At 40.7% G+C, this 25350-nt stretch overlaps 1 protein-coding gene across 1 annotated transcript in view; it reads left to right on the top strand.

The window, feature by feature from the left end:
* Nucleotides 1-1151: 1151 nt before the first annotated feature.
* Nucleotides 1152-25350, top strand: part of hfm1 (helicase for meiosis 1) — a 90764-nt gene continuing 66565 nt past the window's right edge. The window contains exons 1-4 of the mRNA XM_033027827.1: nucleotides 1152-1362; nucleotides 4733-4882; nucleotides 8745-8857; nucleotides 20114-20444. Of these exons, the coding sequence (XP_032883718.1) occupies nucleotides 4809-4882; nucleotides 8745-8857; nucleotides 20114-20444 (518 nt within the window). The 5' untranslated portion in view covers nucleotides 1152-1362; nucleotides 4733-4808. The remainder of the gene's footprint in view (nucleotides 1363-4732; nucleotides 4883-8744; nucleotides 8858-20113; nucleotides 20445-25350) is intronic.

The following is a 25350-nucleotide window of genomic DNA, read 5'->3' as shown; positions in this document are numbered from 1 at the left end:
AAATAACTTAGGAAAAAGGAGGAGGAGGAGCCCGAGGGCTGAGGCTCCTCCTCCTCCATTTTCCTTCCTTCTCCCCGCCACCCCCAATCGGTCTGAAGAAGGGTTTCGGCCCGAAACGTTGCCTATTTCCTTCGCTCCATAGATGCTGCTGCACCCGCTGAGTTTCTCCAGCTTTTTTGTGTACCTTCAATTTTCCAGCATCTGCAGTTCCTTCTTGAACACAAAAGTAATTTGCCAACAGCTATTCGATAAAAAAGACTGAAACAAAGTAACAGCCTGGCAATGGAGAAAGATAATAGATGTTAAAAATTAAACTGAAGTAAAATACAAATGAATAATTTAATCCAGCCATGAGGTTAAAATAGGTTTCAGGTTAACACTGATTAGTAAATGGTATAAAATACAGTCGTGTGGTTTGCAAATAATGTTAACTCCTTAAAATATTACTTTTGTACTAGCACAATTAATGATTTTCAAATGACCTTTGGGAAAGAAGATGCTTAAGTGACACAAATCCTAAAAAACAATTAAAAGCAAATAAAAAAATCATATGATACCCAACTTCATCCACAATTTCGTCTGTGGAGAACTGCAGAGATTCAAACACACTGCCACCTGATCTACATACGATTCCATACAGCAATAGAAACAATTGTCTAGATATCAGCACAAATACCAGTGCAGGCATCTTAGCTTGGAAGCATACAATCTCAGATGTTAAAAAGCCTTTACGAAAACAATAGTGTCTTTGGTATAAGCCAACATATACAGTTCTTTGTCTCCTATCCATGTTTTCCAGAAATGCTGGCTGAACAGCTGAGTTCATCAGTTTTATGTTTGTTTTTCATGGTTGATTAGGAGATGGGGTATAAAAGGTAATGCATATTCATTTTCTAGATAGACACAATATGCTGGAGTAACTCAACGGGATAGGTAGCATCTCTGGATGGAAGGATCCCTTCTATCCAGAGATGTTGTCTGTCCCGCTGAGTTCCTCCTCCAGCACGTTATGTTTTGATGAGTATTGATAATAACTTTCCATGACCGTGCCTCTTGTACTGACCCAGTCTGCTGGGGGGGGAGAAGAAGTCCAGCGCTTCGGTCTTGTGATGTCCAGCGGGCGGGGCTCGAGCGCCGACCGCGCGGGGCGGGGCGCAGGAGAAGAGCCCGCCACCTCGGTAGTGAGGAGTCGAGCTAGGCCGGGCCAGTGCAGTCCAGTCCACAGGCAACCGGGCCAAACTTGCAAGAAGCACCGCTCCTCAGAGCCAGGAACACCGCGTGGCGTCACCCTTTCTGCATTCCGAACAGCGAATAGGGCGGGAAGCCGAGGAGCCGACGGACAACCTGTGATTGAATCTCCATGTGAGTGAGGGCTGGTCGCCGGGCCCAGTTTCTGCTGCTCTTGGCGGCCTCGGGCACGGGAGGGGGAGAGCCATGGCTCCCCAATGATTAACCTTTCATCAAATTGTTAATCCACGAGAAAAGCTTTTGAACATTACAACAAACCATGAGGCAAAACATTACTTCGCACTCAGATAGTGGTGGGTTTGTAGTGTGAGCTGCCGGATGAGGTAGTAGAGGCAGGTCAGGTGCTATAACAGCATTTAAAAGGTACTTAAACAATTATGATGTGAACGATTTAAGGGGATATGGGCCAAAGGTGTGCAAATGAGACTAGCGTTGTTGGGGTATCTTGGTCGACAAGGACAAGTTGAGCTGAAAGGCCTGTTTCTGAGCTGTGTGTCTAGAACACTTTCTAGCTTTGGCCATTTTCATTTATTAGTTGCAATAATATAGGTAACCAGGATAAATTAACCTCTAAAGCAAACGTAGCTCAATTAATCTTGAATCTCGCTATTTTGATGTTAAAGAGTGTTGTCATCATTTATGCACATGGCTCTTATATCACAATAATACCTTATCAGCCAAGTATGTTTCGCAGCATATGAGGAATTTCATTTGTCAAGTCAGTCATACAAATAAAAAACAACGGAACACACAAAACACATTTTAACATAAACATCCATCACAGTGACTCCTCCACATTCCTCACTGTGATGGAAGGCGAAAAAAAAGGTCAATCCCTTCCCTTTGCTCTCCCGAGGTCGGAGGCCTCGAGCCCTCTGTTGACGGAATGATCTTGACTCCCGTAGCCAGCGGCAGGCCCTCCGCGTTGAGCATCGTCAGCTCCCCCGTGCCGGATGATCGAACCCCGTGTCGGGGCTGGTTGAACCTTCCGCGGATGGAGCTCCCGACATCCACAGCCTCTCCTGAGACTGAGCTCCCGATGTAAAGTCCGCAGGCCGCGGTTGGAGCAATCCCAGGTAAGGGATCGACTACGATGTCAGTCCACGCCCCACGGTGGGGCCCAAGGTCAGTCCAAGGAGGCCCCCAGCTCCATCGATGGTAGGCTGCGGAGCGACTGGAGAATGCGATCCAAAAATTAATCGCATCTCCGGCAAGGTAAGAAATTGAAAAAAAAGTTTCCCCCGCCCCCGCCCCCAACATAAAACAAACCGGAGGACATTTACACAGACTTTTAACACGCTGCCAATCGTGCGGCGCCCCTATTTGCTAACAGTTCAGCTCTGGTTGGAATATAGAAAACAGTACACCACACAAACAGACCACATGATGCCAGTTTAAACTAATCTTTACCTGTATGTGATCCATATCCCTCCATTACGTGCATATCCATGTGCCTATTAAAAAGTCTCTTAAATGTCACGTATTTGCCTCCACCACTAACCCTGGCAGCTCATTTGCAATTCACCCCACACTTGGTAAAAAAAAATTGCCCTACACATCTCCCTTAAATGTTATACCTCTAACCTTAAAGCATTGCCCACTAGTCTTTGGCATTTGCACCTGGGGGGAAGGTTCCCAATCTCGGTCTCATGATGTACAGCAGTGGGGCTCGAGCGCCAGCCATGTGTGGTGCCATCGGCGACTGGACCGTCCGCCACCTCGGAGTGAGGAGCAGGCCCAGGCCAGGCTAGTCCAGAAGCAACCGGGCCAAACTTGCATGAGGCTTGCAAGGACCCTGCTTCTGAAATTTGGTTGTTTGACTGATACAACAACATTTTAGAAACAGAGTAGCACAAGCACCCAGAACTACATCTGGGTTTTTTTAGTTTTTGAGATACAGCGCGGAAACAGACACTTCGTTCCACCGAGTCCGCACCAACCAGCGATCCCCGCACATTAACACTATCCTACATACAAACACGCTAGGGACAATTTAGACATATACCAAGTGAATTAATCTGCAAATCTGTACGTCTTTGAAATGTGGGAGGAAACGGAAGATCTCGGAGAAAACCCACGAGGTCACGGAGAGAATGTACAATTTCCGTACAGATAGCACCCATAGCCAGGATCGAACCCGGGGCTCTGGCACTGTATGGCAGCAACTCTACCACTGCGTCACCATACCACCCACTACACCACCATGCCGCCCACAGTGTTTAGTCATTCTGACTGGAAGATAAATTTTAAGGCATTACTCTTGCTCTGCTTAACTGCTGCGTACCTTGGCTCATATAAAGCCTGGCAACTAAAGGGACACAAGGCTTTTTGGAAAAGAAAAGTGCTTTTCACCCTGTGCCAGCAGAATAGAATCATAAAACACAAGAAGGCCATTTGGCCTCTGCTGCTTGAAAAGAGCCACCAGCCCACTTCCCAGCTCTTAGTCAAAAGCCCTGTGGGCAATGCCATGCCAAGTACTTTTTAAGCATGCCAAGGATTTCTATTTCCATCATTTTTCAAGCAGTAGGCCCTACTCTGAATGAATTTATTTATTAGCCTCTAATCCTTTAGCCAATTACCATTAGTGCTAAAAAAAGGTCCTTCCCATTCACCCTTTTGATGGCTTCTAAATTTGTATGCCTAACTTCATAGAGTCATACAGCATGGAATAGACTCTTCGGTCCATCTTTTCTATGCCAACCAAGATGCTCCATCTAAGCTAGTTCCATTTGCCTGTGTTTTTTCCTCATAACCCTCTAAATCTTTCCAATCGTATCTCAATTAAATCTCTCCTTAGCCTTCGCTTTTTCAACGGAACAAATCCCAGGAACACCAAATTTCTTTTAATGCTAAATTCTCCAATTGTGGTAAAATCCTTGTCAATCCTCCCCATATACTTTCTCATACTATCATATTCTTCCTGTAATGTGACGAGGACCTGCATGCAGTAGTCATTCTAGCCTGATTATTTTATTTTATTTTATGCTTTAGTAAATAAAGGAAAGTTATCCACATCCCTTTATAACCACATTGTCTACCTATCCAGACCGTAAAGGAATAGAGGTATCCTTTCCAGCAGTTTTATTAACACTCCCTTCCCATATTAACTTACAGAATTCTGTTCCACAGTTTAATGGGACTTGAATTCATGGCCTCCGATTGAGTGTCATATCAAAATCATGCCATTCAGTAATGTGTTATAAATGTCTTCAAAAAGAATGAATGTATGAGTTGGCTATCACTATTCCTGCCTTATGTTCTTAACAATAAATGTAATGCTATTCATTTGCGAGGAAGATGACACACTCCCAGTTTTAAATGGTTCAGATGAAACAAATGTTGGAAGTGTGAAACGAAAATAAAGCAATAAACACAGTCCCAATAAAGTGCATGTGAACATTCAGGTACAGACTTCTGACCTAAAAGAATAACCTCTCCTTTCAAGTTGTCTGTAATGTTTTTTTGTTTTGTTTTTCTTTTACAGGTTTGCTTTCGGCTTGAATAATGAAGAATTTTGATTCTATTTGAATTAGTTTAGAGAAAGTGATTTTGCATGCAAGATGCTTGAATTTGAAGAGGATTGTTTGCTCCCCTTGGATTCTTTGTTTTTTGAAAAACCTTCACCAAGAAACAAGTGCGTACCCTGTGTTTTACCTCATAAAAATTCTTTATGTTGGCATATGCTGTCTAGAGATCAAACATGCCAAAGACCCAAATTACTTTGAACTTGGCCTGCTTCAGCTGTTATGACATATTCAGTTAAGTTCCTGCTGAAACATAGAATATACCATAGCTGAGACATGGTAAATACTCCCAAAAGTGACATTGACCTGACAACACACCAAAGCAAGTCAAGTTAGAAGATCACAATTGATCCTATTCCTCTCTTGCCTGCAGCATGTTCTACCAGTGTTTTCAACTGACATACATCAGTTTAATTACTATTTTTTATAACTTAGCTTATTTAAGCTGGTTTACAATGGAACTGAAAAATAATTAGCCCGAGTAGATTCTGTAATTTAAAAGATTGCTGCATATTTGTACAGTTTTCTGCATACTTTCATTGGGATATATACCAATTTCTTTAACACTTCTGCATCTTCATTGCTCCAATCTTGTTGACAACCATGTACATTTTTTTCCATATTTTTCTACATTAGTAAATTAACAACACATAAATAATTATGTTGCATGAAGCTCTGGGATATTTTTATAAAATTAAACTATATTTAAATACCAGTCATTGAACAACTTGTGAGCCCATTTTTTTCAGATCATCCTTCTCTACACACATGAATTGATTTGCAGTATCAAAATTGATAGAAAGAGGAACATAAGTTATTTTTCATGAATTCTAAGCCAAATTATGTGATGCTAAGGACAACAAATTATTTTGGATGGTGCAAGATGCAAACCACTGGTTAGCCGCAAAAATAGGATGGCCAGGTTACAGTTTGCCAAGAAGTACTTAAAAGAGCAACCACAGTTCTGGATAAAGGTCTTGTGGACAGATGAGACGAAGATTAACATATCAGAGTGATGGCAAGGGCAAAGTATGGAGGAGAGAAGGAACTGCCCAAGATCCAAAGCAAACCACCTTACCTGTGAAACCCGGTGGTGGGGGTGTTATGGCCTGGGCATGTATGGCTGCTGAAGGAACTGGCTCACTTATCGTCATTGATGATACAACTGTTGATGGTAGTAGCATAATGAATTCTGAAGTGTAGACATCCTATCTGCTCAAGTTCAAGCAAATGCCTCAAAACTCATTGGCCGGCAGTTCATTCTACAGCAAGACAATAATCCCAAACATACTGCTAAAGCAACAAAGGAGTTTTTCAAAGCCAAAAAATGGTCGATTCTTGAGGGTCCAAGTCAATCAGCCGATCTGAACCCAATTGAGCATGCCTTTTATATGCTGAAGAGAAAACTGAAGAGGACTAGCCCCCAAAACAAGCATAAGCTAAAGATGGGCTGCAATACATGCCTGGCAGAGCATCACCAGAGACAACACCCAGCAACTGGTGATGTCCATGAATCGCAGACTTCACGCAGTTATTGTATGTAACGGATATGCAACAAAATACTAAACATGATTACTTTCATTTACATGACATTATTGTGTCCCAAACATTATGGTGCCCTGAAATAGGGGGGTACTATGTATAAACACTGCTGTAATTTCTACATGGTGAAACCAAAATGTATACAAATAGCCTTTATTAAAATCTGACAATGTGCACTTTAACCACATGTGATTTTTTCTATTACAAATCTCAAATTATGGAGTACAGAGGCAAATAAATAAGTGATCGGTCTTTGTCCCAAACATTACGGAGGGCACTGTATCGTAAAAAACAGAGTAGGAGAAATTTGAGGAAATGGAAATCTATAGGTGAGACCATGCTTAAGTCGATTACAGAATTTTATGAGTTGAGAATGATAACTGTCAGATTTGCAGTGTTCTGGACTTGAGTTGGTAGTCATAACGATGTTGGCATTATTCAAAGAAGACATAGTAAGATCAATCTGATGAGGTTTGTTAAATTAAAACATTTCCAAGATTATTTAGTTTCAATCACTGTAATATGTAATATGGCCCCACACTGCCTCCATTTTATCTTACCTGATGTCGAAACCTGCATAGGTGCGTTTTCACCCATAAGCATTCCCTGCGGTTGCAAGGGAAAGTACCCGGGGAGGGGGTGGTTTGGGTGGGAAGGGACGAATTGACCAGGGCGTTACGGACAGAACAGTCTCTGCGTAAAGCAGTAAGGGGTGGAGATATGGCCCGTTGGAGGTGGCGAAAATGTCGGAGGATTATATGTTGCCTCCGTAACTCCCTGGTCAATTCGTCCCTTCCAACCGCAGGAAATGCTACACTTGTCGCTTTACCTCCCCCCTCGACTCCATCCAAGGACCCAAGCAGTCTTTCCAGGTGAGGCAGAGGTTCACCTGCACCTCCTCCAACCTCATCTACTGCATTCGCTGTTCCAGGTGTCAACTTCTCTACATCGGTGAGACCAAGCGCAGGCTTGGCGATCGCTTCGCGCAACACCGCTAAGTTCGCAATAACCAACCTGATCTCCCGGTGGCTCAGCACTTCAACTCCACCTCCCATTCCGAATCCGACCTTTCTCTCCTGGGCCTCCTCCATTGCCAGAGTGAGGCCCAGCGCAAATTGGAGGAACACCACCTCATATTTCGCTTGGGCAGTTTACACCCCAGCGGTATGAATATTGACTTTTCCAATTTCAGATAGTCCTTGCTTTCTCCCTCCTTCTCCCCCCTTTCCCCTCCCACAAGCTTACTGTCTCCGCCTCTACCTTTCTTTTTTCCGCCGCCCCCCGACATCAGTCTGAAGAAGGGTCTCTACCCGAAACGTCGCCTATTCCTTCTCTCCATAGATGCTGCCTCACCCGCTGAGTTTCTCCAGCATTTTTGTCTACCTTCGATTTTTCCAGCATCTGCAGTTCTTTCTTAAACAAATATTGGTAAACCTTCATACCGTGGCCTTCACTAGTTCTGCACTAGCTCAAACCTATACCATTCATCATTATTTTCATATTCCTCATGATCTCATGCCAATCTATATTACTAATCTCCCAAACTCTGTAACCCTTGAAATAATTGTGTTTTCTAATTCTGGTCATTTGTACAAATGAAAAAAGAGGCAGAATGATTTATGTATAGAATTTCAAAGCTTAGGCCTTGTTGGAGCTTGCCAAGATCACTGGCGATAAACTGAGGAGCACAGAGATATCTCCAAGCGATATAGAGCTGCCAAAAGTAGCCTTTTGCTTCCTCATTTTGGTTCACATGTCTGTATGCTGTATAGTTTAGAGATAGAGCGCGGAAACAGGCCCTTCGGCCCACTGGGTCCGCACCGACCAGTGATTCCCGCATATTAACACTATTTGACACACACTAGGGACAATTTTTACATTTACCAAGCCAATTAACCGACAAGCCTGTATCTCTTTGGAGTGTGGAAGGAAACCGAAGATCTCGGAAAAAACCCACCCAGGTCACGGGGAGAACGTACAAACTCCATACAGACAGCACCTGTAGTCGGGTTCGAACCCGGGTCTCTGGCGCTGCAAGCACTGTAAGGCAGCTATTCTACCGCTGCGCCACCGTGCTGCCCACCTGTTATTTGACATGGTGTCAATTTTTGTTTGCTAAAGCTCCCCAAACTACTTTGCGATATTTTGTGAAAAGGAACATCTGAGTTTTCGGAACGTAAAATCCTCATTGTAAAAACTTCTCTGTAGTTCTACAATTAGCATAACTTTGTAAAGTTTTGAATACAGTGGGTGGTAAAAATATCAGTTTTTTGATTAAACGGAACAAGTACTATTTAAGTGGAGATGACGTTCCAATTAAATTCTTCATCTAATTCCTTTTTCAATAATACTGAGGTGAAGTCATGTAATATTTTAGAAAAGCATTTATTTGACAAACCAAAGTAAGTTGTATTCTTAATATTTTGTTAGGAAACTTGTCTATAAGGAAACATCAAGTTGGCAGATAGCCCCACCACCACCAATTTCCGAATTACCAGCTGCTCAGGAATTGCAGGAAGAGCTAGAAAGACTAAGATCATCAGGTATAATGTAGAGATTTAACATTTCAAAATCCCTTTTTGTATTTTTTTTAATGTATTGCTATAGCTGTAATTTTTGAATGAATTTTAAAAATCATTGTTCAGCTATTTCCATTGTTTACCAGTCACTTCACCCTATTGTTGACCTTGCTTTCTTTGGAGTAGAAAGTAGAGTCAGGCAATTATATTGTAGTGGCTAATCAAAATTATGTGCACTGAAGAACAAGTATTTGTAATGGATATTATTTATAAAAATTGTATTAATCTATTTTTATTACTTTTAATCTATTTTTATTACATTGATAGTTAATTTATTACAATGTTCAATTTTTTAGTTGTTCTTACTGTTGAGAGCTATCAAACAGAGTATCATGGTGACACAACAGTTGGAACTGCCTCCTTCCAGCTCCAGAAATGTGTGTTCGATCCTATCCATAGGCATTATCTGTGTGTGGAGTTTGCACTTTTGCCTGTGATCACATGGGTTTCCACTGGGGGTCCTGTTTCCTCCACATGCCAAAAACTCACTGGTAGGTAAATTGACCACTGTAGATTATCCTCTGCAGTAAGAGTCAAGAGTGTTTTATTGTCATATGTCCCGGATGGGACAATGAAATTCTTACTTGCTGCAGCACAACAGAATATGTGAATATAGAAACATAGTACATAATGGGGGTAAGAGAAAAAAAAACAAATGTTCAATAAATAACAAATATAGTGCAATAATAATAGTATTTTGCAGTTCAGAGCTCAGCTTATTCGTTGTTGTGTTTAATAGCCTGATGGCTGTAGGGAAGAAGCTGTTCCTGAACCTGGACGTTATAGTTTTCAGGCTCCTGTACCTTCTTCCTGATGGCAATGGTGAAATTAGTGTGTGGCCAGGATGGTGCGGGTCTTTGATGCCTTTTGGCTGCCTTTTTGAGGCAGCGACTACGATAAATCCCTTCGATGGTGGGGAGGTCAAAGCCGGTGATGGACTGGGCAGTGGTCACAACTTTTTGTAGTCTTTTTCGCTCCTGGACGTTCAAGTTGCCGAATCAGGCCACGATGCAACCAGTCAGAATGCTCTCTACTGTGCACCTGTAGAAGTTTAGGAGTATCCTCTTTGACATGCTAAATCTCCGTAATCTTCTCAGGAAGTAGGATCGCTGATGTGCCTTCTTTATAATTGCATCAATGTGCTGGGTCCAGGAAAGATCTTTGGAGATATGCACGCCCAGGAATTTGAAGTTATTGACCCTCTCCACCATCGTCCCATTGATGTGAACAGGATTGTGGGTCCCCATCCTTCCCCTACCAAAGTCCACAATCAGTTCCTTGGTCTTACTGATGTTGAGAGCCAGGTTGTTGTGCTGGCACCATTTGGTCAGTCGGTCGATCACACCTCTATACTGTGACTCATCCCCATCTGTGATTCATCCGACAACAGTGGTGTCATCGGCGAACTTGATGATGGAGTTCGCACCATGTCCAGCTACACCGTCGTGAGTATAGAGTGAGTTGAGCAGAGGGCTGAGCACGCAGCCTTGAGGTACTCCTGTAATGATTATCACTGAGGATGAAGTGTTTCTTCCAATTCGAACAGACTGTGGTCTGTGGGTGAGGAAGTCGAGGATCCAATTGCAGAGGGATGCACAGAGACACAGTTTCGTGAGTTTCGTAACCAGCTTGGAAGGGATGATGGTATTAAATGCCGAGCTGTAATCGATAAACAACATCCTGACGCAAGTGTTTTTATTGTCCAAGTGATCCAATGCAGAGTGAAGAGCCAGGGAAATTGCATCCTCCATTGACCTGTTGTGGCGTAAGCGAACTGTAGTGGGTTTAGATTCTTGTCGAGGTAGGAGTTGATGTGCACCATAACCAACCTCTCAAAGCACTTCATCACCGCAGACGTTAGTGCCACTGGTCGATAGTCATTGAGGTACGTCACACTCTTCTTGGGCACCGGTATTATTGATGCCGTCTTAACGCCTCCTGATTCATAATAAGTAAGTCAGTCAATACAAACTAAAAATTTGGATGCACCAATATAGGAAACATCAGTTTTTAAAATGCCCATTTTAACCTCAACAATCTAATTTTTTTAATTCAATAGATTGTCCAAATTGAATTTTGGAAATGTTACAAATATACATTAGGTTTGCACGGACACTTAAAAAAATCTGGTATTTTGTTTTGAGACTTTTTGATATAACGTTTTGAACTTCAGACAAATAGATTATATGTTTTTCCTAATTTCTCAATCTATATACTGTTGTTCCCCGACTTACGTTATCGGTGTTTTACGTAAACTCGCACTTATGTAAGCAATTCTTTAAGCCCATTCCTTTGTTTCAGAGTTGTGTGTCTCTGTAGCAATGCACTACTGCGCACGCGGCCATTTCCGCAAGTCAGTCAGCGGTTTTCGCGGATGCTCCCACGTGTTCTCCAGGTTGGAGTTCCCATGTGGTCTCCCACTGGTACTACACAGTATGAATAGTAAATTCCATTTCCAACTCGCATAACATCTGACTGCCCGCAAGGGTCTGCGGGGTCATAATCCTTACATGAGTTGAGGAGCATCTGTGCTGTGCGTTTATACAGAATACAGATTTTTTTTTTCAGATTTATGATATTTGCAATATTTTCATTACGTTGATCTTTAATACATTTATAATATTTTATTTCCGAATTTTAACAGCTGTAATTTTCACTCTCATTATATAGATTGTTTTACCAATATGATCTCAATATTTTCTGAATTTTAAGTTTTCTTCAGGAACCAGCACAGTTTCATATAACTAAAGTCTGCCCTCAGAGAACTATTTAATGTTCTTGCAGTGGCCCCCAGTGGTTGGAAAATGGGTGAAGTGGGTTGAAAATTAACTGTGATGACAAAATTCAGATTCTCTCCATGCAATAGTAAATATAATGAAGTGTTCTGGAATTTGAGACAAAGCCAAATATATATTTTTCACCCATTCTGACAATATCAACCTCTTAATTTATTATATTTAGGGTCAATGTAGACTGCATGTCTGCCCCCTTCAGATAATGCTTGTCCTTACTTCCAATCAATTCTTAAAAGACTGCTCATATTTGTACATTCTGGAAGAAACGCAGCACTTTTTCTGGTTCAATGTTCGAACATTTTATAATAGTCTGCAGTGACAGACTGTCACTTGATAGCCAAAGCATGCCCCTTATATTGTCAATCAGAGAAGGGCTTTTCAAACAGCATGCTAAATTCATAGTACTGGCTTAATTATCATATGATCAGTGGATTTTATGATCTCAAGATTCAATGACGAACATAACAGTTTCATTATATTTCTGAGATGAAGGAAAATCAAAGAAAGACTGGATCGATGGAAGTAAATTTGATCACGGCTATCTTAGTTTTATTAGGAACACACTTAACAAAATCCCCTGTTCAATAAGTAAAATAAATAGAAACTATCAGGCAGGGTTTGGTAGTTAAAGCACACACTACGATTGTAATCTGTATCCTTTGACTGCAGTGATATAGCTCATTGATACCACTTTGCAATTTTTATTTGAATAGACAATTACATATACAGTAATGTAAAAGCTACTGCCTCCTCCAAGGCTTTTGTATGATGATTATTATTCTGTACTTATTGCAGGATCAAATGTAATTTATGTCCTATACGTAAATCTTTCCAGGCTGTTTCATTTTTACAGTGTTCTAATTCATGGGTGACAATATGTGCACGTCTACATTTTACAATTGCAACGATCGGAGCTCAAAGGGCAGATCGTTTTTTCAGTCTATCTTGCACCATATTGAAATGGCTGCCTAATTTTTGGTGGATTATGCCCTTTGAAAAATTGACATAACTTTGCAGCAAAGTTAGTCTTTAGTCTTTAAGCTGGTTGCTTGCTGTGACCCCTCATAAAATGTAATTATCTGAAAGACTACATGCCTTAATAAGGGAAAAATATTGTTTTAGGATTCATCAGGTTTAAAACAATCTGTTTAATTTAATTGAAAAGACAGAAAATCCATTCAAGATGCACAAAATGAAACATATGATTAAATAATGCTCTGTTTGACTGAAGTCCCATGGTATTCGTGCTTTTCCATAAGATTGCCCTAGCAGACAGCAGGATACTTTGATTTTGAATGGACAGTGGCCAAGTTCACTTATCCATGCAATGCATTTTTTTAAATGTATTCGTAAGAAGTGCATTTGATAGCCCAGTCAGCATCTAATGACATCGTTGATGCCTTTGAGAAGCTCATGAGTTATAGAATCATACAATACTAAAACAGACCCTTCAGCCCAACTCATAAATGGTGACCAGGTTTTATAACTGGGCTAGTCCCACTGCTTCAGTTTGGGCCATATCCCTCTAAACCTTCGCGATCCATTCACCTGTCTAAATGTTTTTTAAATGTCACCATTGTTCCCATCTCTGCAGCTTCTTCTGGCAACTTGTTCCATTAATGCACAACCCTTTATGTGAAGAAATTGACCCTCAAGTCTCTTTTAAATCTTTCCCCTCTCACCTTAAACCTTTTGCCCTCTAGTGCTAGACTCTCTACCCTAGGTAAAATAGTGTGACCATTCACTTTGTCAGTGCCCTTCATGATTTTGTATACCTTTATAAGGTCACCCATCAGCCTCCTACACTCCAAGAAAAAATTACTAGCCTACCCTGATCTGCTTTTAACTCAAGACTGAGTCTTGTTAATATCCTGGTGAATCGCTTTTTCACCTTTTCTAGTTTTATGACATTCTTCTCAGAGCACGACAACCAGATCTGCAAACAATTTTCCAAATGAGATCTCACCAACATTTAGTGCAACTGTAGCATGATATCCCAAATCTGTACTCAATATCCTTACAGATAAATACATGCATATCAAACATCTTCTTCACCACGTTCAAGAAGGAACTGCAGATGCTGGAGAATCGAAGGTAGACAGGATTGCCGGAGAAACTCTGCAGGTGCGGCAGCATCTATGGAGTGAAGGAAATAGGCAACGTTTCAGGCCGAAACTCTCCAGCAATCTTGTCTACCTTATTTCCTTCGCTCCATAGATGCTGCAGCACCCGCTGAGTTTCTCCAGCAATCTTGTCTACCTTCGATCAGTCTGAAGAAGGGTTTCGGCCCGAAACGTTGCCTATTTCCTTCGCTCCATAGATGCTGTCGCACCCGCTGAGTTTCTCCAGCAATCTTGTCTATCTTCTTCACCACTCTGTCTACATGTGCAACCACCTTCAGTGAAAGTGAAAATGAGTTGTCACCTTGAATCACTGCAGTTTTCAGGTTAAAGTATTTCTGCAGTTTTGTTGGTTAGATAATTACAGGATTTAGAACCACCAATTATGGAAAACTGGCAACATAGTACCTAGTCAGTGTTGTGTGTGATTTGGAGGGGAACTTGCAGGTTGTCTTATTCCCTGACCTTTTTAATGGTAATAGGCCACCAAAAAGGACAGGAGGTCGTAGGCTTGGGAAGTGCATTGAAGTAGCCAACTTGGATCACGCAATCATTTTGTTGGTGGAGCACAGTATGCTTTTGAGCAGAAAATTTATATTTAAGATGGCATGCATGATATTTTGCCCCAGGTGGCATTGAGCTTCTTGAATGTTGTTGGGTTCTTCTCAATTCTCAGCCAAATATTCCATCTCATGCTTCACTTATGCCTTCCAAATGGAGCAAAGTTTGTAGGGAGCCAGTTGTCACAAGATGCTAATTTCTGACTTGTTCTTGCATCATCAACTGCATGTATTTGGTTGATGTGTTTTTTCTGGTTGTTCGTGAATAACCTCAGGATAGTAGGAGACTCTTCAATGCTAATGTCAGTGGTCAAGTTTAGATGTTACACTCTATTTGGTGGAAGATAGTGTGGCATGAATGTTACTTATCAATGTTGCTTTGGTTTAACTACAGAGGTATGGAATGTTTCATTGCCTGAGGAATGTTGAAAGAACACAAGAACATGAAATAGGAGCATGAATAGGCAATATGGTTGCTGAAGCCTGCTCCATTACAAAGTAAGAACAAGGCTGATCTGATCTTGGACTTGGCTTCACTTTTTAATTATTCCTCATAACCCCTGACGGGTCTAAAAATTATCGCATCCTATGCAGTGATTCAATCTCCACATATCTTGAAGGTGGAGAATTCCAGAGTCATGGCCATCTGAGAGAAAATAAACCTGCTCTTCACCATCTTAAATGTACAACCCTTTATTCTGAAACTATGATCCCTAGTTTGAGATTCCACCAGAACGGACCTCTTAGCATCTACTTTGTAAATCCTTCTCAGAATCTCAAATGGTGCCACAAAAACAACCTCTCGCTCAACATCGACGAGACGAGACGAGAAAGACGAATACGTGACTTTAGAAAGGGGAAGTCAGGAGACCACATGGCAATTTTTATTGGTGGGTCAGTGATTGTGAGCGTTAGCAGCTTCAAATTCCAAGGTGTTCACATCTTGGATGGCCTGCACAGGGCACCGCACAGAGATGTGATTATGAAGAAGGCATGCCGGTACCTCTACTTTCTAAGAAGTTTAAAGATACTTGGTTTGTCTCTGAATACTTCTCAAGATATACTGCAGAGAGTATCCTGACTGGTTTCATCATGGCCCTGTTTGACAATTCCAGCACAGGGAAACCAATAGCCTGCATAGAGTGGTGGGCTCAGCCGGACACAGTCCTCTCCTCTATTGAAAGCATCTGCAGGTGGTGCTGCATCAAGAGGGACGCATCTATCATCAACGATACTCGCCATCCGGGTCATGCCCTCTTCTTACTGCTTCCATCATGTGGAGGCACAGTAGCCGAAATCCCACACCAGCAGGTTCAGGAACAGCTACATTCCTACAATTAACAGATTCTTGAACCAATCTGCACAACCCTTATCCTACCTTGGTAACAGAAACTATGGTCAATTCTTACTTTTTTTTTACTAATTATGTTTTTGCACTCATCATTATTTTTTGCACAGTGTTCATTGTACCTGTACCTTACCATACTCGTGCATATGACAATAAACTCAATTTGCCTTGAGAATGTGAAGGGCTGTCAAGGGTTGAAGAGTTTTACCATTGCAGTCATAGAATCATACAGCATGGAAACAAGCCCTTTGGTCCAATTTGCCCATGCTGACCAAGATGCCTCAACTACACGAGTCCCACCTGCCTATGTTTGGCCCATGTCCCTCTAAATCTCTCTTATCCATGCACCTGTCCAAATGTGTTTCAAATGATGTCATAGTACCTGCCTCAGCTACCTCCTCTGGCAGCACGGTACAATGGGTTCAATAGCTTTCTAAGTCAAAATGATTTAGTCCATGCCCCCCAAATCAAACGGAATTATCATTTATCATTTTTATTTTTTTCTCTTTTTTGTATGGCTTTGTAAATATTTGATTAGTGTATAAATGTAAATAATTTGGTGTACATATAGCTGCTGGTGTATATATAGTGTACATATAGCTGCTAAATTTGTATAAGATAATTATAAGCAGTTGAATAAAGGGTGGGAATTAATAAGCTTTGGCTTCTTCCTGCTTTTCGGACACATACGATTTCATTTATTTATAAATATTGTTTATGACACTTTATAAATATTCTTGTTTTGGTTTTTGTATGCTGTTTCACACTTGCTTTTTATTCTTTTATTCTGTTTGAAATAAAGAATTAAATAAAAATAAAAATAAATTGACTAAGTTATTGGTGAGTAAGTCCCACTTCAAGGCAATGTCAACAACTTCTGTTACGATAAAATATAAACCGTTCGGCCCATTGATTAAAAGTGGGTTGAGAGGGCCATAGTTAACTCAGTTGGAGATGTCTTGCTTTTTGTAGACAGGTCATGCCTTGTCAATTCTCCATATTGTAGAGGTTGACCTTTGTCTATGGAACTGATGTACTACAATGCTGAAAACTATATTCTGCACTCTGTATCTTCCCCTTAGCTTTATCTATGGTATTGAGTTTGACTTGATTATATTTATGTATGGTAGATTCATTCTGTTTGGATAGCATGCAAAACAAAGCTTTCCACCATACCTCAGTACACATGACAAAAATAAACCTAAACATAAACCTAAACCCTAGATGTCAGTGTTCTAACTCTACTGAAACAGCTTGGCCAAAGGTGATGCTGTTGCTATAACAGAAGCCTTCAGTAACATGACAGAGATGTTGTCAGGCCCCATAACCAGTACTTTCTGTCATTTCCTGAAATCAAACTTGCTTTCAGATTGTGAAAGAATGCACTTCAGGAAGGTGTCAAGATGAATAATTCACTCAACACTTCTGGGTAACTGCAAATGCTTCACTTCAATTTTGAGCATTCACATGCTGGGCTCTGCCATCTTTGAGGATTGGTCAATTTTAGGATCCTAATCTCCCATAAACTGATCCGTTGTCTGTCAGTGTATGTTGTCAACTACGGAGGTTTGTTCTGATTTATTTGTTTTGGGATTGCTTTGCCCTGTCTATTGCATACCGCTATTGCTAGTTAAGCTCCATTTTAATTGTCTATTACAGGTTCAACGGTTGGGACAACATTTTTAAGTACAGGTAGTTCTGCTATAACCTGATAGTTGTGTTCCTAAGAAACCTCGTGCTATAGAAAATCACATGATACAACTGTCAATGAGGAAAACATGGTTAGGGGCTGGAGAGTATCAGATTCATAACAATAACGTTATTTTTCTCTGCAGAATTTTCAGTGAAGGTATTTTTACCAATAATAAGTTTGTTTATGTTACTGCAAGCTAAAAATACTAAAGACTGCATGTTACATTGTTTAATGGAATGATACTGCAGAAGAGTCAATAGAATTGATCACCTATTTGTTTAAGCATAATGCAGATGATTTTATTAATTTAATATAAATCTCACAGTTGGTTTGGTAGAATTTTTAATTTATATATATGGAATTTTAGTCCAGACCTCTAATTACAGCTCAGTAATTTAAGCACTATGACATAGTCCACATCGCTTGTGCTATCCAGGAGTTTGGGATTTGGGAAATGTTAAGTGGCTTTTTGAATTGTTGTCTATTTTCCACAGCAAAAATAATAAATACGTTGTTTATTCCGAAAGAAAGTCCTTGTCATCTATTTGAGGCTTCTGGGGGTAGTTGACTGACTGATTTGACATGCAGTGCCACATCTTGATTGTGTGCTGGTTGAAAATGAATGGGCATCCAAAATAATAGACAAGTGGGTTCATGATTGTGCATCTTCAATCCTTGCTCTTCTTCCAAATTTAGTGGTTCCCTTTGAACTCACAAAGGAGCTTCCATTTTGTTTGTGTTTTTTATTTTAGTTTAAAAATATAGCATCAAGAAGCAAACAGAAATATTATATATAATGGAAATGATAGTGACAGTCATCTTTTAGGAGCTTTTTTCCGTGGGTCAAGCTGTAGACATGTGGCAGCATTAATTAACAAGCGTAATTATTGCTTTCAGTGAGAAAACAATAAAGAAACCACAATATCAATAAAGGATCTATTTGAATAATTGTATGAGACTTGAGAGGTTTATGCTGGGCACCACTGCAGACGGAAAAATATTGGAGTTTCTCCTGGCCAGGAAATCCAGCCCACTGAATCGGGCATGCTAGTCTAAATGGTCAGATTTGTATCCTGCCCTCATACCAGCAGGACCTTGTATTGTATTATCCATGTGATGATGATGTTGAGGAAATACAGCAGTGCAAACTGATTATAGTTTAACTTTTTTGCCCAAATTCTTCTTTTATTAAAATGCCACTATGCTTTGGGACTATGCCACGCTACAATTCAATTTTGGGTGTTTTACTGTATGTTAACTGGATTCAAGGGTATGATGTCTAAATATGAAATACATCTACTGATAGTAAAGAAGAACTTGCCAAATGCTTGATGATAAGTAGATAGAAGGGAAACTAGAATAAATCCAGTGTGAAGTAACTTGAAGTACAAAGAATCAAATAATCAGAATAAGTGCAGATTTTAAATGAATCCAGTGTATTAGAATTCCTTTTGGAATTATTGCATTTAGTTGCATAAAACAAATTGCATAGTTCACAAGAAAAAACACAACATTTATTATTAGGCCCACGTGTCCAGCACCATCTTCCTGAAAACGTAAGTCACATTATCTTGTTCTATCTTTTCCCATAACTTTTAACTTCAGATATTTAAAAAATTTAATGAGTTGTGCTTTCCTCTAAAACCCAGATTTCAGCCAACCTTGAAACTTGATCTGAAATCTAATAATATGGAGAAAATGTGTCATTAGCTAATGTCGGTTATTGCTTAGTCTTTACTTACTGATGACAAGCAAACTTGCTGCATTCGTGCCAACACTATATGTTTTTATAAAATCGTTTATTCTAGTCTCTACCTGTTATTACCGACCTCTTTATAACGGATTTTGGTCATAGCGGTCTCCATGGTAATCACACACCACTGTCTCTATAAGAACGCAGGCTACCAGTTACACTGTCGGAGACCATTCAAATTGACAAGCAATTGTTTTCATCAACGCTTGAGCAATGACACTATTAAACAGTGTAACAAACAGTCTTTAGTATTTTTAGCTTGCAAAAACAAAAATTATTTTTTAGTTGTTAAAAAGAACTTTATACTCAGCGTAGGTACACAAAATTGCTGGGGAAATTCAGCGGGTGCAGCAGCATCTATGGAGCGAAGGAAATAGGCGACGTTTCGGGCCGAAACGTTTATACTCAGCGTCTTTGGAGGGAGAAACAGAGTTAATGTTTAAGGTTGATGTCTTTGATGTCTTTCACCCTGACCTCTGGTGGGCTGTTGGTTGAGGGAGTCTCATTTACAGTGGGACGGGGTTTTTCCACCCCGCCACGCCGCCTACCCCTGACCTTCCATTTTGCTCTCAATCTCTGTGGGAATTAGCAGCTGGGGCAGTGGTTATTGCCATTCCCCAGCTGCGCTGGACAAAATGGTGCTGGCTGGTCTTCTTGGGCCTCTGCGCTCCATGTGATGAAGGAGGTCCCACTGGGCTCTCAGTGACGGGGCTCCAGGATTCTGACCCGGCACAGTGATGTCAATGTGGGAAAAACTCTTACTCGGTTATTGCGGACAATCGGCAATAACGGACACGATTCCTCCCCCCCCCCACCTTGATCTGTAATAACAAGCGTTATCTATAATTTGACTGAGAAAATTGTCTAATATTTAATCAATTAAATCTTGTTGATCATGATTTAATGCTTGCTCTTTCAGATTATATCTTACATTTTGCTTTATCTTTCCAGGCATAAAGCATTCAAAGAAATTTGTACCACCTATAAAGAAGAAGACTGAAAATGATTCCCAGTCACAGCCGGTTTTTGATTCCCAATATATGCATACCCCAATCAAACGTAAAACATTTGAAATAGGGTTAAATAACTCCCTTAAAGATCAATCTCAGTTTAGATTCAGAAGTGACAATTCTATTCCTTCAACAGTCCTGTTAAATGACAACAGTAAAGGTCACAGCAGACATCAGAATGAAGAGACATTTGATCATTTGAATTGTCTTAGTACTTCATATCATAACCCTGAGAAGAAAGATGAAAGTGATAACTCTTTGTTCAGAAAAAGGTAATTACTTCATTTTATATTATGCAGGACATCCAGTGTTTTTTTTAAAAACAAGACTTGACAATAACTGTTCCCCTCTGGAATTACATTTCCAAAGAAAAGAGATTTTGCTTTAGGAAGTATGTGTCAATATGCAGTATCAAGGAAGCTTATTTCGAGGGAATTTCCAAATAAGTATTTCAGTCAGTCATCTGGAGAATATGCTAAAGGAAATAGATGCCTCATTCTAACTTTTTCTTAAATTGATAGGTTTGGAGCATCTGCCTATTTTACAGACTACCTGTTTTCACGTTCCATTGATTTCAATGAAAATAACAAAGGGGTAGGGATAAGGATAGAATAGTGGTAAAATGAGTTATGTCCAATACTATTAGTTTCCAGCAAGTGGATTATTACACTTTGAGCAACATACAGTGAAACCAGATGGATATTTGTGATTAATTTTCTCGTGAAGTGTCAAGTGTTTAATTGTCATATGAAAAGGGATCAGAACAATTTGTTTCTTATTTGCCGCAGCTTTGCGAGCATATTAATCACGACAGTGCAACAAGTAAATATTCAATTAATCTTGGCGTTCCACACCATGGGAGTGCAAGCCAAAGTACATAGTGTAACCTTAGTAGCACAAAGTCTATAGTAGTTTGGTGTTGATGTAGGGTGATACAAGAGCTTGATATTTGATGGGAAGAAGCTTATCTTGAATCTGAAGGTAACAGTTCTCAGGCTCCAGTAGCTTCTTTCCAATGGTAGCAGCAAGATGAGATGCTGAATCTCCTCAACCTCTGAGTAAGTAGTGAGTTGGTGAGTTTTGTAATTGCATCAATTTCCTAGGACAGAACATCAGAGATTGTTTAGTTTAGAGATACAGTGTAGAAACAGGCCCTCTGGCCCACCGAGTCTGCACTGACCAACGATCACTGGTACACTGGTTCTATCCTACACACTAGGGACAATTTACAGAAACCAATTAACGTGCACATCTTTGGAATGTGGGAGGAAACCAGAGCTCATAGAAAAAATCTACACAGTCACGCGGAGAATGTACAAAATCCATCCAGACAGCACCAGTAGTCAGGATTGAATCTGGGTTTCTGACCATGTAAGCCAGCTACTCTACTCTGCACCACCGTATCCACCCAGGAACATAAAGCTGTGGACTCTTTCCATTGCTGTCCCACTGACGAAGATAGGGGGTTTATCGTCCCTTGACATTCATTTCCTGAAGTCAACAATCAGCTCAAATTAGGTAAATTTAAGAGTAAGAATATGTGTGGCAGAAAGGGAGTGTGAAAGAGGTGATCAATATAGGAGTCTGATAGCCATGAGGAAAAACCTGTTCTTAAGTCTAGCTGTCTGGGTTTTCAAGGTCATGTATCTTCTCCCAAAACATAGAAGGGAGGAAAGGGATGACCAGGGTGGCAAACATCAGAAAAACCGGACTCAGATTTTTCAAAGCTCCATGCCTTCATGATAATAAGGTAATCGGTTCCAAAGCAATAATTTATCTTTCTTTGCATGGAAAACTCTATTGGAATCAGAGTGATGGTATTTTTTTCTTCAGGCTAACGGCACCTCAGAACCACAGATTTGCAGCTGCCTTGAGGGTGGAGGTGTCATAATACTGCTAGTGGCAGAAGGGTATAATTATAGATTGATAAGTTTACATTGCTGGTTTTAATGTTAAATATTGATCAAATAAGATAAAATTGAGACAAAAGTGGATGAATGTATGATTTTATAATGGGAACCAAATTACATATTTATGACCTGTTCCAGTTATCATCAGAAATGGTAAGCTGCTCTATCACAAATGGTAGGCTGCTCTCTCATAAATGGAAGGCTGCTCTGGAAAGTTTGATCACATGGTATTCAGGGATAGCTAGCAAACTGGATACAGAAATGGCTTCATAGAAGGAAGCAGAGGGTAGTGGTAGAAGGATGTTTTTCTGGCTGGAGGCCTGTGAAGAATGCTGTGCCTCAGGGATCGGTACTGGGCCCATTGTTATCTGTGGTTTATATCACCAATTTGGATGAGAATTTACAAAGCATGATTAATAAGTTTACAGTTAATACTAAAGCTGGTGATATAGTAGATAGTGAGGATGGATATTAAAAAAAAAGGCTTTTGATCAGCTGGGGAAGTGGGCTGAAGAATGGCTGATGGAGTTTAATGCAGATAAGTGACATTCACAGTGAATGCTAGGGCCCTGGGGAATGTTGTAGAGCAGAGGGATCGAGGAGTGCAGGTACATTGTTCCCTGAAAGTAGTGTCACAGGTAGATAGGGTGGGAAAGAAGGCTTTTGGTACATTGGCCTTCATTAGTCAGGGTATTGAGAATAAATGGAGAGATGTTATGTTGCGTTGTACAAGATGTTGATGAGACCACACTTGGAGTACTATGTTCAGTTTTGGTCACCCTGCTATAGGAGGGTTGTTATTAAGCTGAAAAGAGTGCAGAGAAGATTTATGAGGATGTTACCAGGACTTGAGGCGCTGAGCTATAGGGAGTGGTTGGGCAGGCTGGGACATTATTTCTTGGAGCACATGGGGCTGAGAAGTGATCTTATAGAGGTCTATAAAATCATGAGGGGAATAGACAGTGTGATGGAACGGTGTATTTTACCTAGTGTAGAGGGATCAAAAACAAGAGGACATGTGCTTAACATGAGAGGGACAAGATTTAATAGGCCCAGAGGGTCAATTTTTTTCACTCAGAATGTGGTGGGTATATGGAACGAGCTGCCAGAGGAGATAGTTGAGGCAAATGCTACAACATAATTTAAAAGACACTTGGACAGGTCCGTGGAAAAGAAATGTTTAGAGGAATATGGGCCAAATGCAGGCAGGAGGAACTAATATAGATTGGGCATCTTGGTCGACATGGACGAGTTGTGCCACAGGGTCTGTGGTATGGTTCTATGACATACTTAATGTTTATTGGACTGCTTACTGATTGAATCAAGCAGAAATATTTCCTAAAGGACCCAGTGGATTGTCTCTTGCATTAGGTGACATATGAGTATCCTACGATGTCCCATCCTTCTTGCAATTAACCAAATTATCCTCAACTTTCCTTACTGAGAGCACCACAATGCCCATTCATTTGGCATGTGAAATATTTTAAAATATCTATATTACTAAAAGTCTCATCTTGACCACTTCCTGTTGTTCTGTATATTGATTTTAGAAAAAGCGCTGCCACTTACGGCTGTGATGTTTGGCCATCTTACTCAGAGCCCCCCCCCTCCGCTGCGCAGGACAAGAGGATGTTTCCCATTGATGAAAAATAAAAGAGTTATTAGTGTTTAAAAAATGTTGAGATTCTCTCTCCTGAAGGTCACGCCCCTTGCAGAGGGACTATAAAACCCGGAAGTGTGGAGGTGCCTCGGTTCTCTGCAAGATGGGGGAGCGAGAGGTCGCTATTCTCAGTCTGAGCTGTGAATAACACTGAACACATGTCCACTAAACTGTGTTAAAGCTGTGTTTCCTTCGGTTTGAAAGTGCTAAAACTGTGTTGCCTTTGGTTTGAAAGTGCTAAAGCTGCATTCCCTTGGATTGAAAGTGCTAAAGTTGCGTTGCCTTCGGTTTGAAAGTGCTAAAGCTGGATTGCCTTTGGTTTGAAAGTGCTAAAGCTGTGTTGCCTTCGGTTTGAAAGTGCTAAAGCTTTGTTGCCTTTGGTTTGAAAGTGCTAAAGGTGCCTTGCCTAATTAAAGCTGCCTTGCCTAATTAAAGCTGCCTTTCCTAATTAAAGCTGCCTTGCCTTCTATATATAATTAAAAGTTTAATCTTGACCACTTCCTGTTTGCGCTTTATATTGATTTTAGAAAATACGCTACCAGGTACGGCTGTGTTTGGCCATCTTACTCAGAGTCCCTCTCTGCTCATCAGCTGCCGAGGATTTTTCTCATCGATGAAAGATAATAGTTATTAGTGTTTAAAAAATGTTGAGATTCTCTCTCCTGTCAGTCACGCCATGAAGGCCATGCCCCTTCTACTGGGAGGGGGGAGGGACTATAAAACCCAGAAGTGGGCGTGGCTCAGTCTCTGCAAGATGGGGGAGGGCGAGGTCACGACTCGCTGTCTTTAGTGGCCTTGCACCCTGCTTGAAATGGTATGAAACTGCACTTGAATTTGGTGGCCTTGCACCCTGCATGAAGTGGTATGACACTGCACTTGAATTTGGTGGCCTTGCACCTGCTTGAAATGAAACTGCGAGCCCACCAGGCTTGAGTGACAGCTGCCAGCCCAAGAATCCATTCGGCTCACAATGTCCATACTAGCCCTCTGGAAACCAGTCCCTTCAGCGCACAACACCCATACTAGTGCTCCAGAAAGCCCCCCCCCCCCCCACTGGCCACCAATATTGGAATTGGTGGAGAGGTGGAATATTGCGTTGAGGGATCAGCCCTCCCATTTGATGCTGGGACCCAACGTGTGCCACTTAGTCTAGTTTTATTATATATTTATAATAACATATATTAATATTATTTATATATATATTACCTATCCACTCAGGATTGCTTCTCAATTCCCAATATCCCACAATGTCAGACTCACCTGGTGTTCATTCTGTGCAGCATTCCCATTCATTGCTGGACAGCACATTAATCTGCCTGACTGGTCAGAAACATTTTTTTCAATGGTTCTCAGGTTTCTGCAGGATATGCTGGAAATCCTCACTTCCAGATTTTCAGTCCATAAATCACATACACTTTTCCAAACCCAACACAAGCCCCCAACGCACGGATGCCCTCCCAAATCAAGCTATTCCTACCGCTGAGAAAATATCAAGGTTGTAGATTCTTATATGATTAATACTGAGGTTTCACAATTTTCCTTCTTAATTACAAATCTAAAGTCAAAAATATTTTGGAAAATATTTTGTATTTTAAAAAGCTTGAAAAA

This window comes from Amblyraja radiata, chromosome 10, assembly GCF_010909765.2.
Source record: "Amblyraja radiata isolate CabotCenter1 chromosome 10, sAmbRad1.1.pri, whole genome shotgun sequence".
In the NCBI taxonomy this organism is placed as follows: Eukaryota; Metazoa; Chordata; class Chondrichthyes; order Rajiformes; family Rajidae; genus Amblyraja; species Amblyraja radiata.
This window is presented reverse-complemented; position numbering and strand designations above follow the sequence as displayed.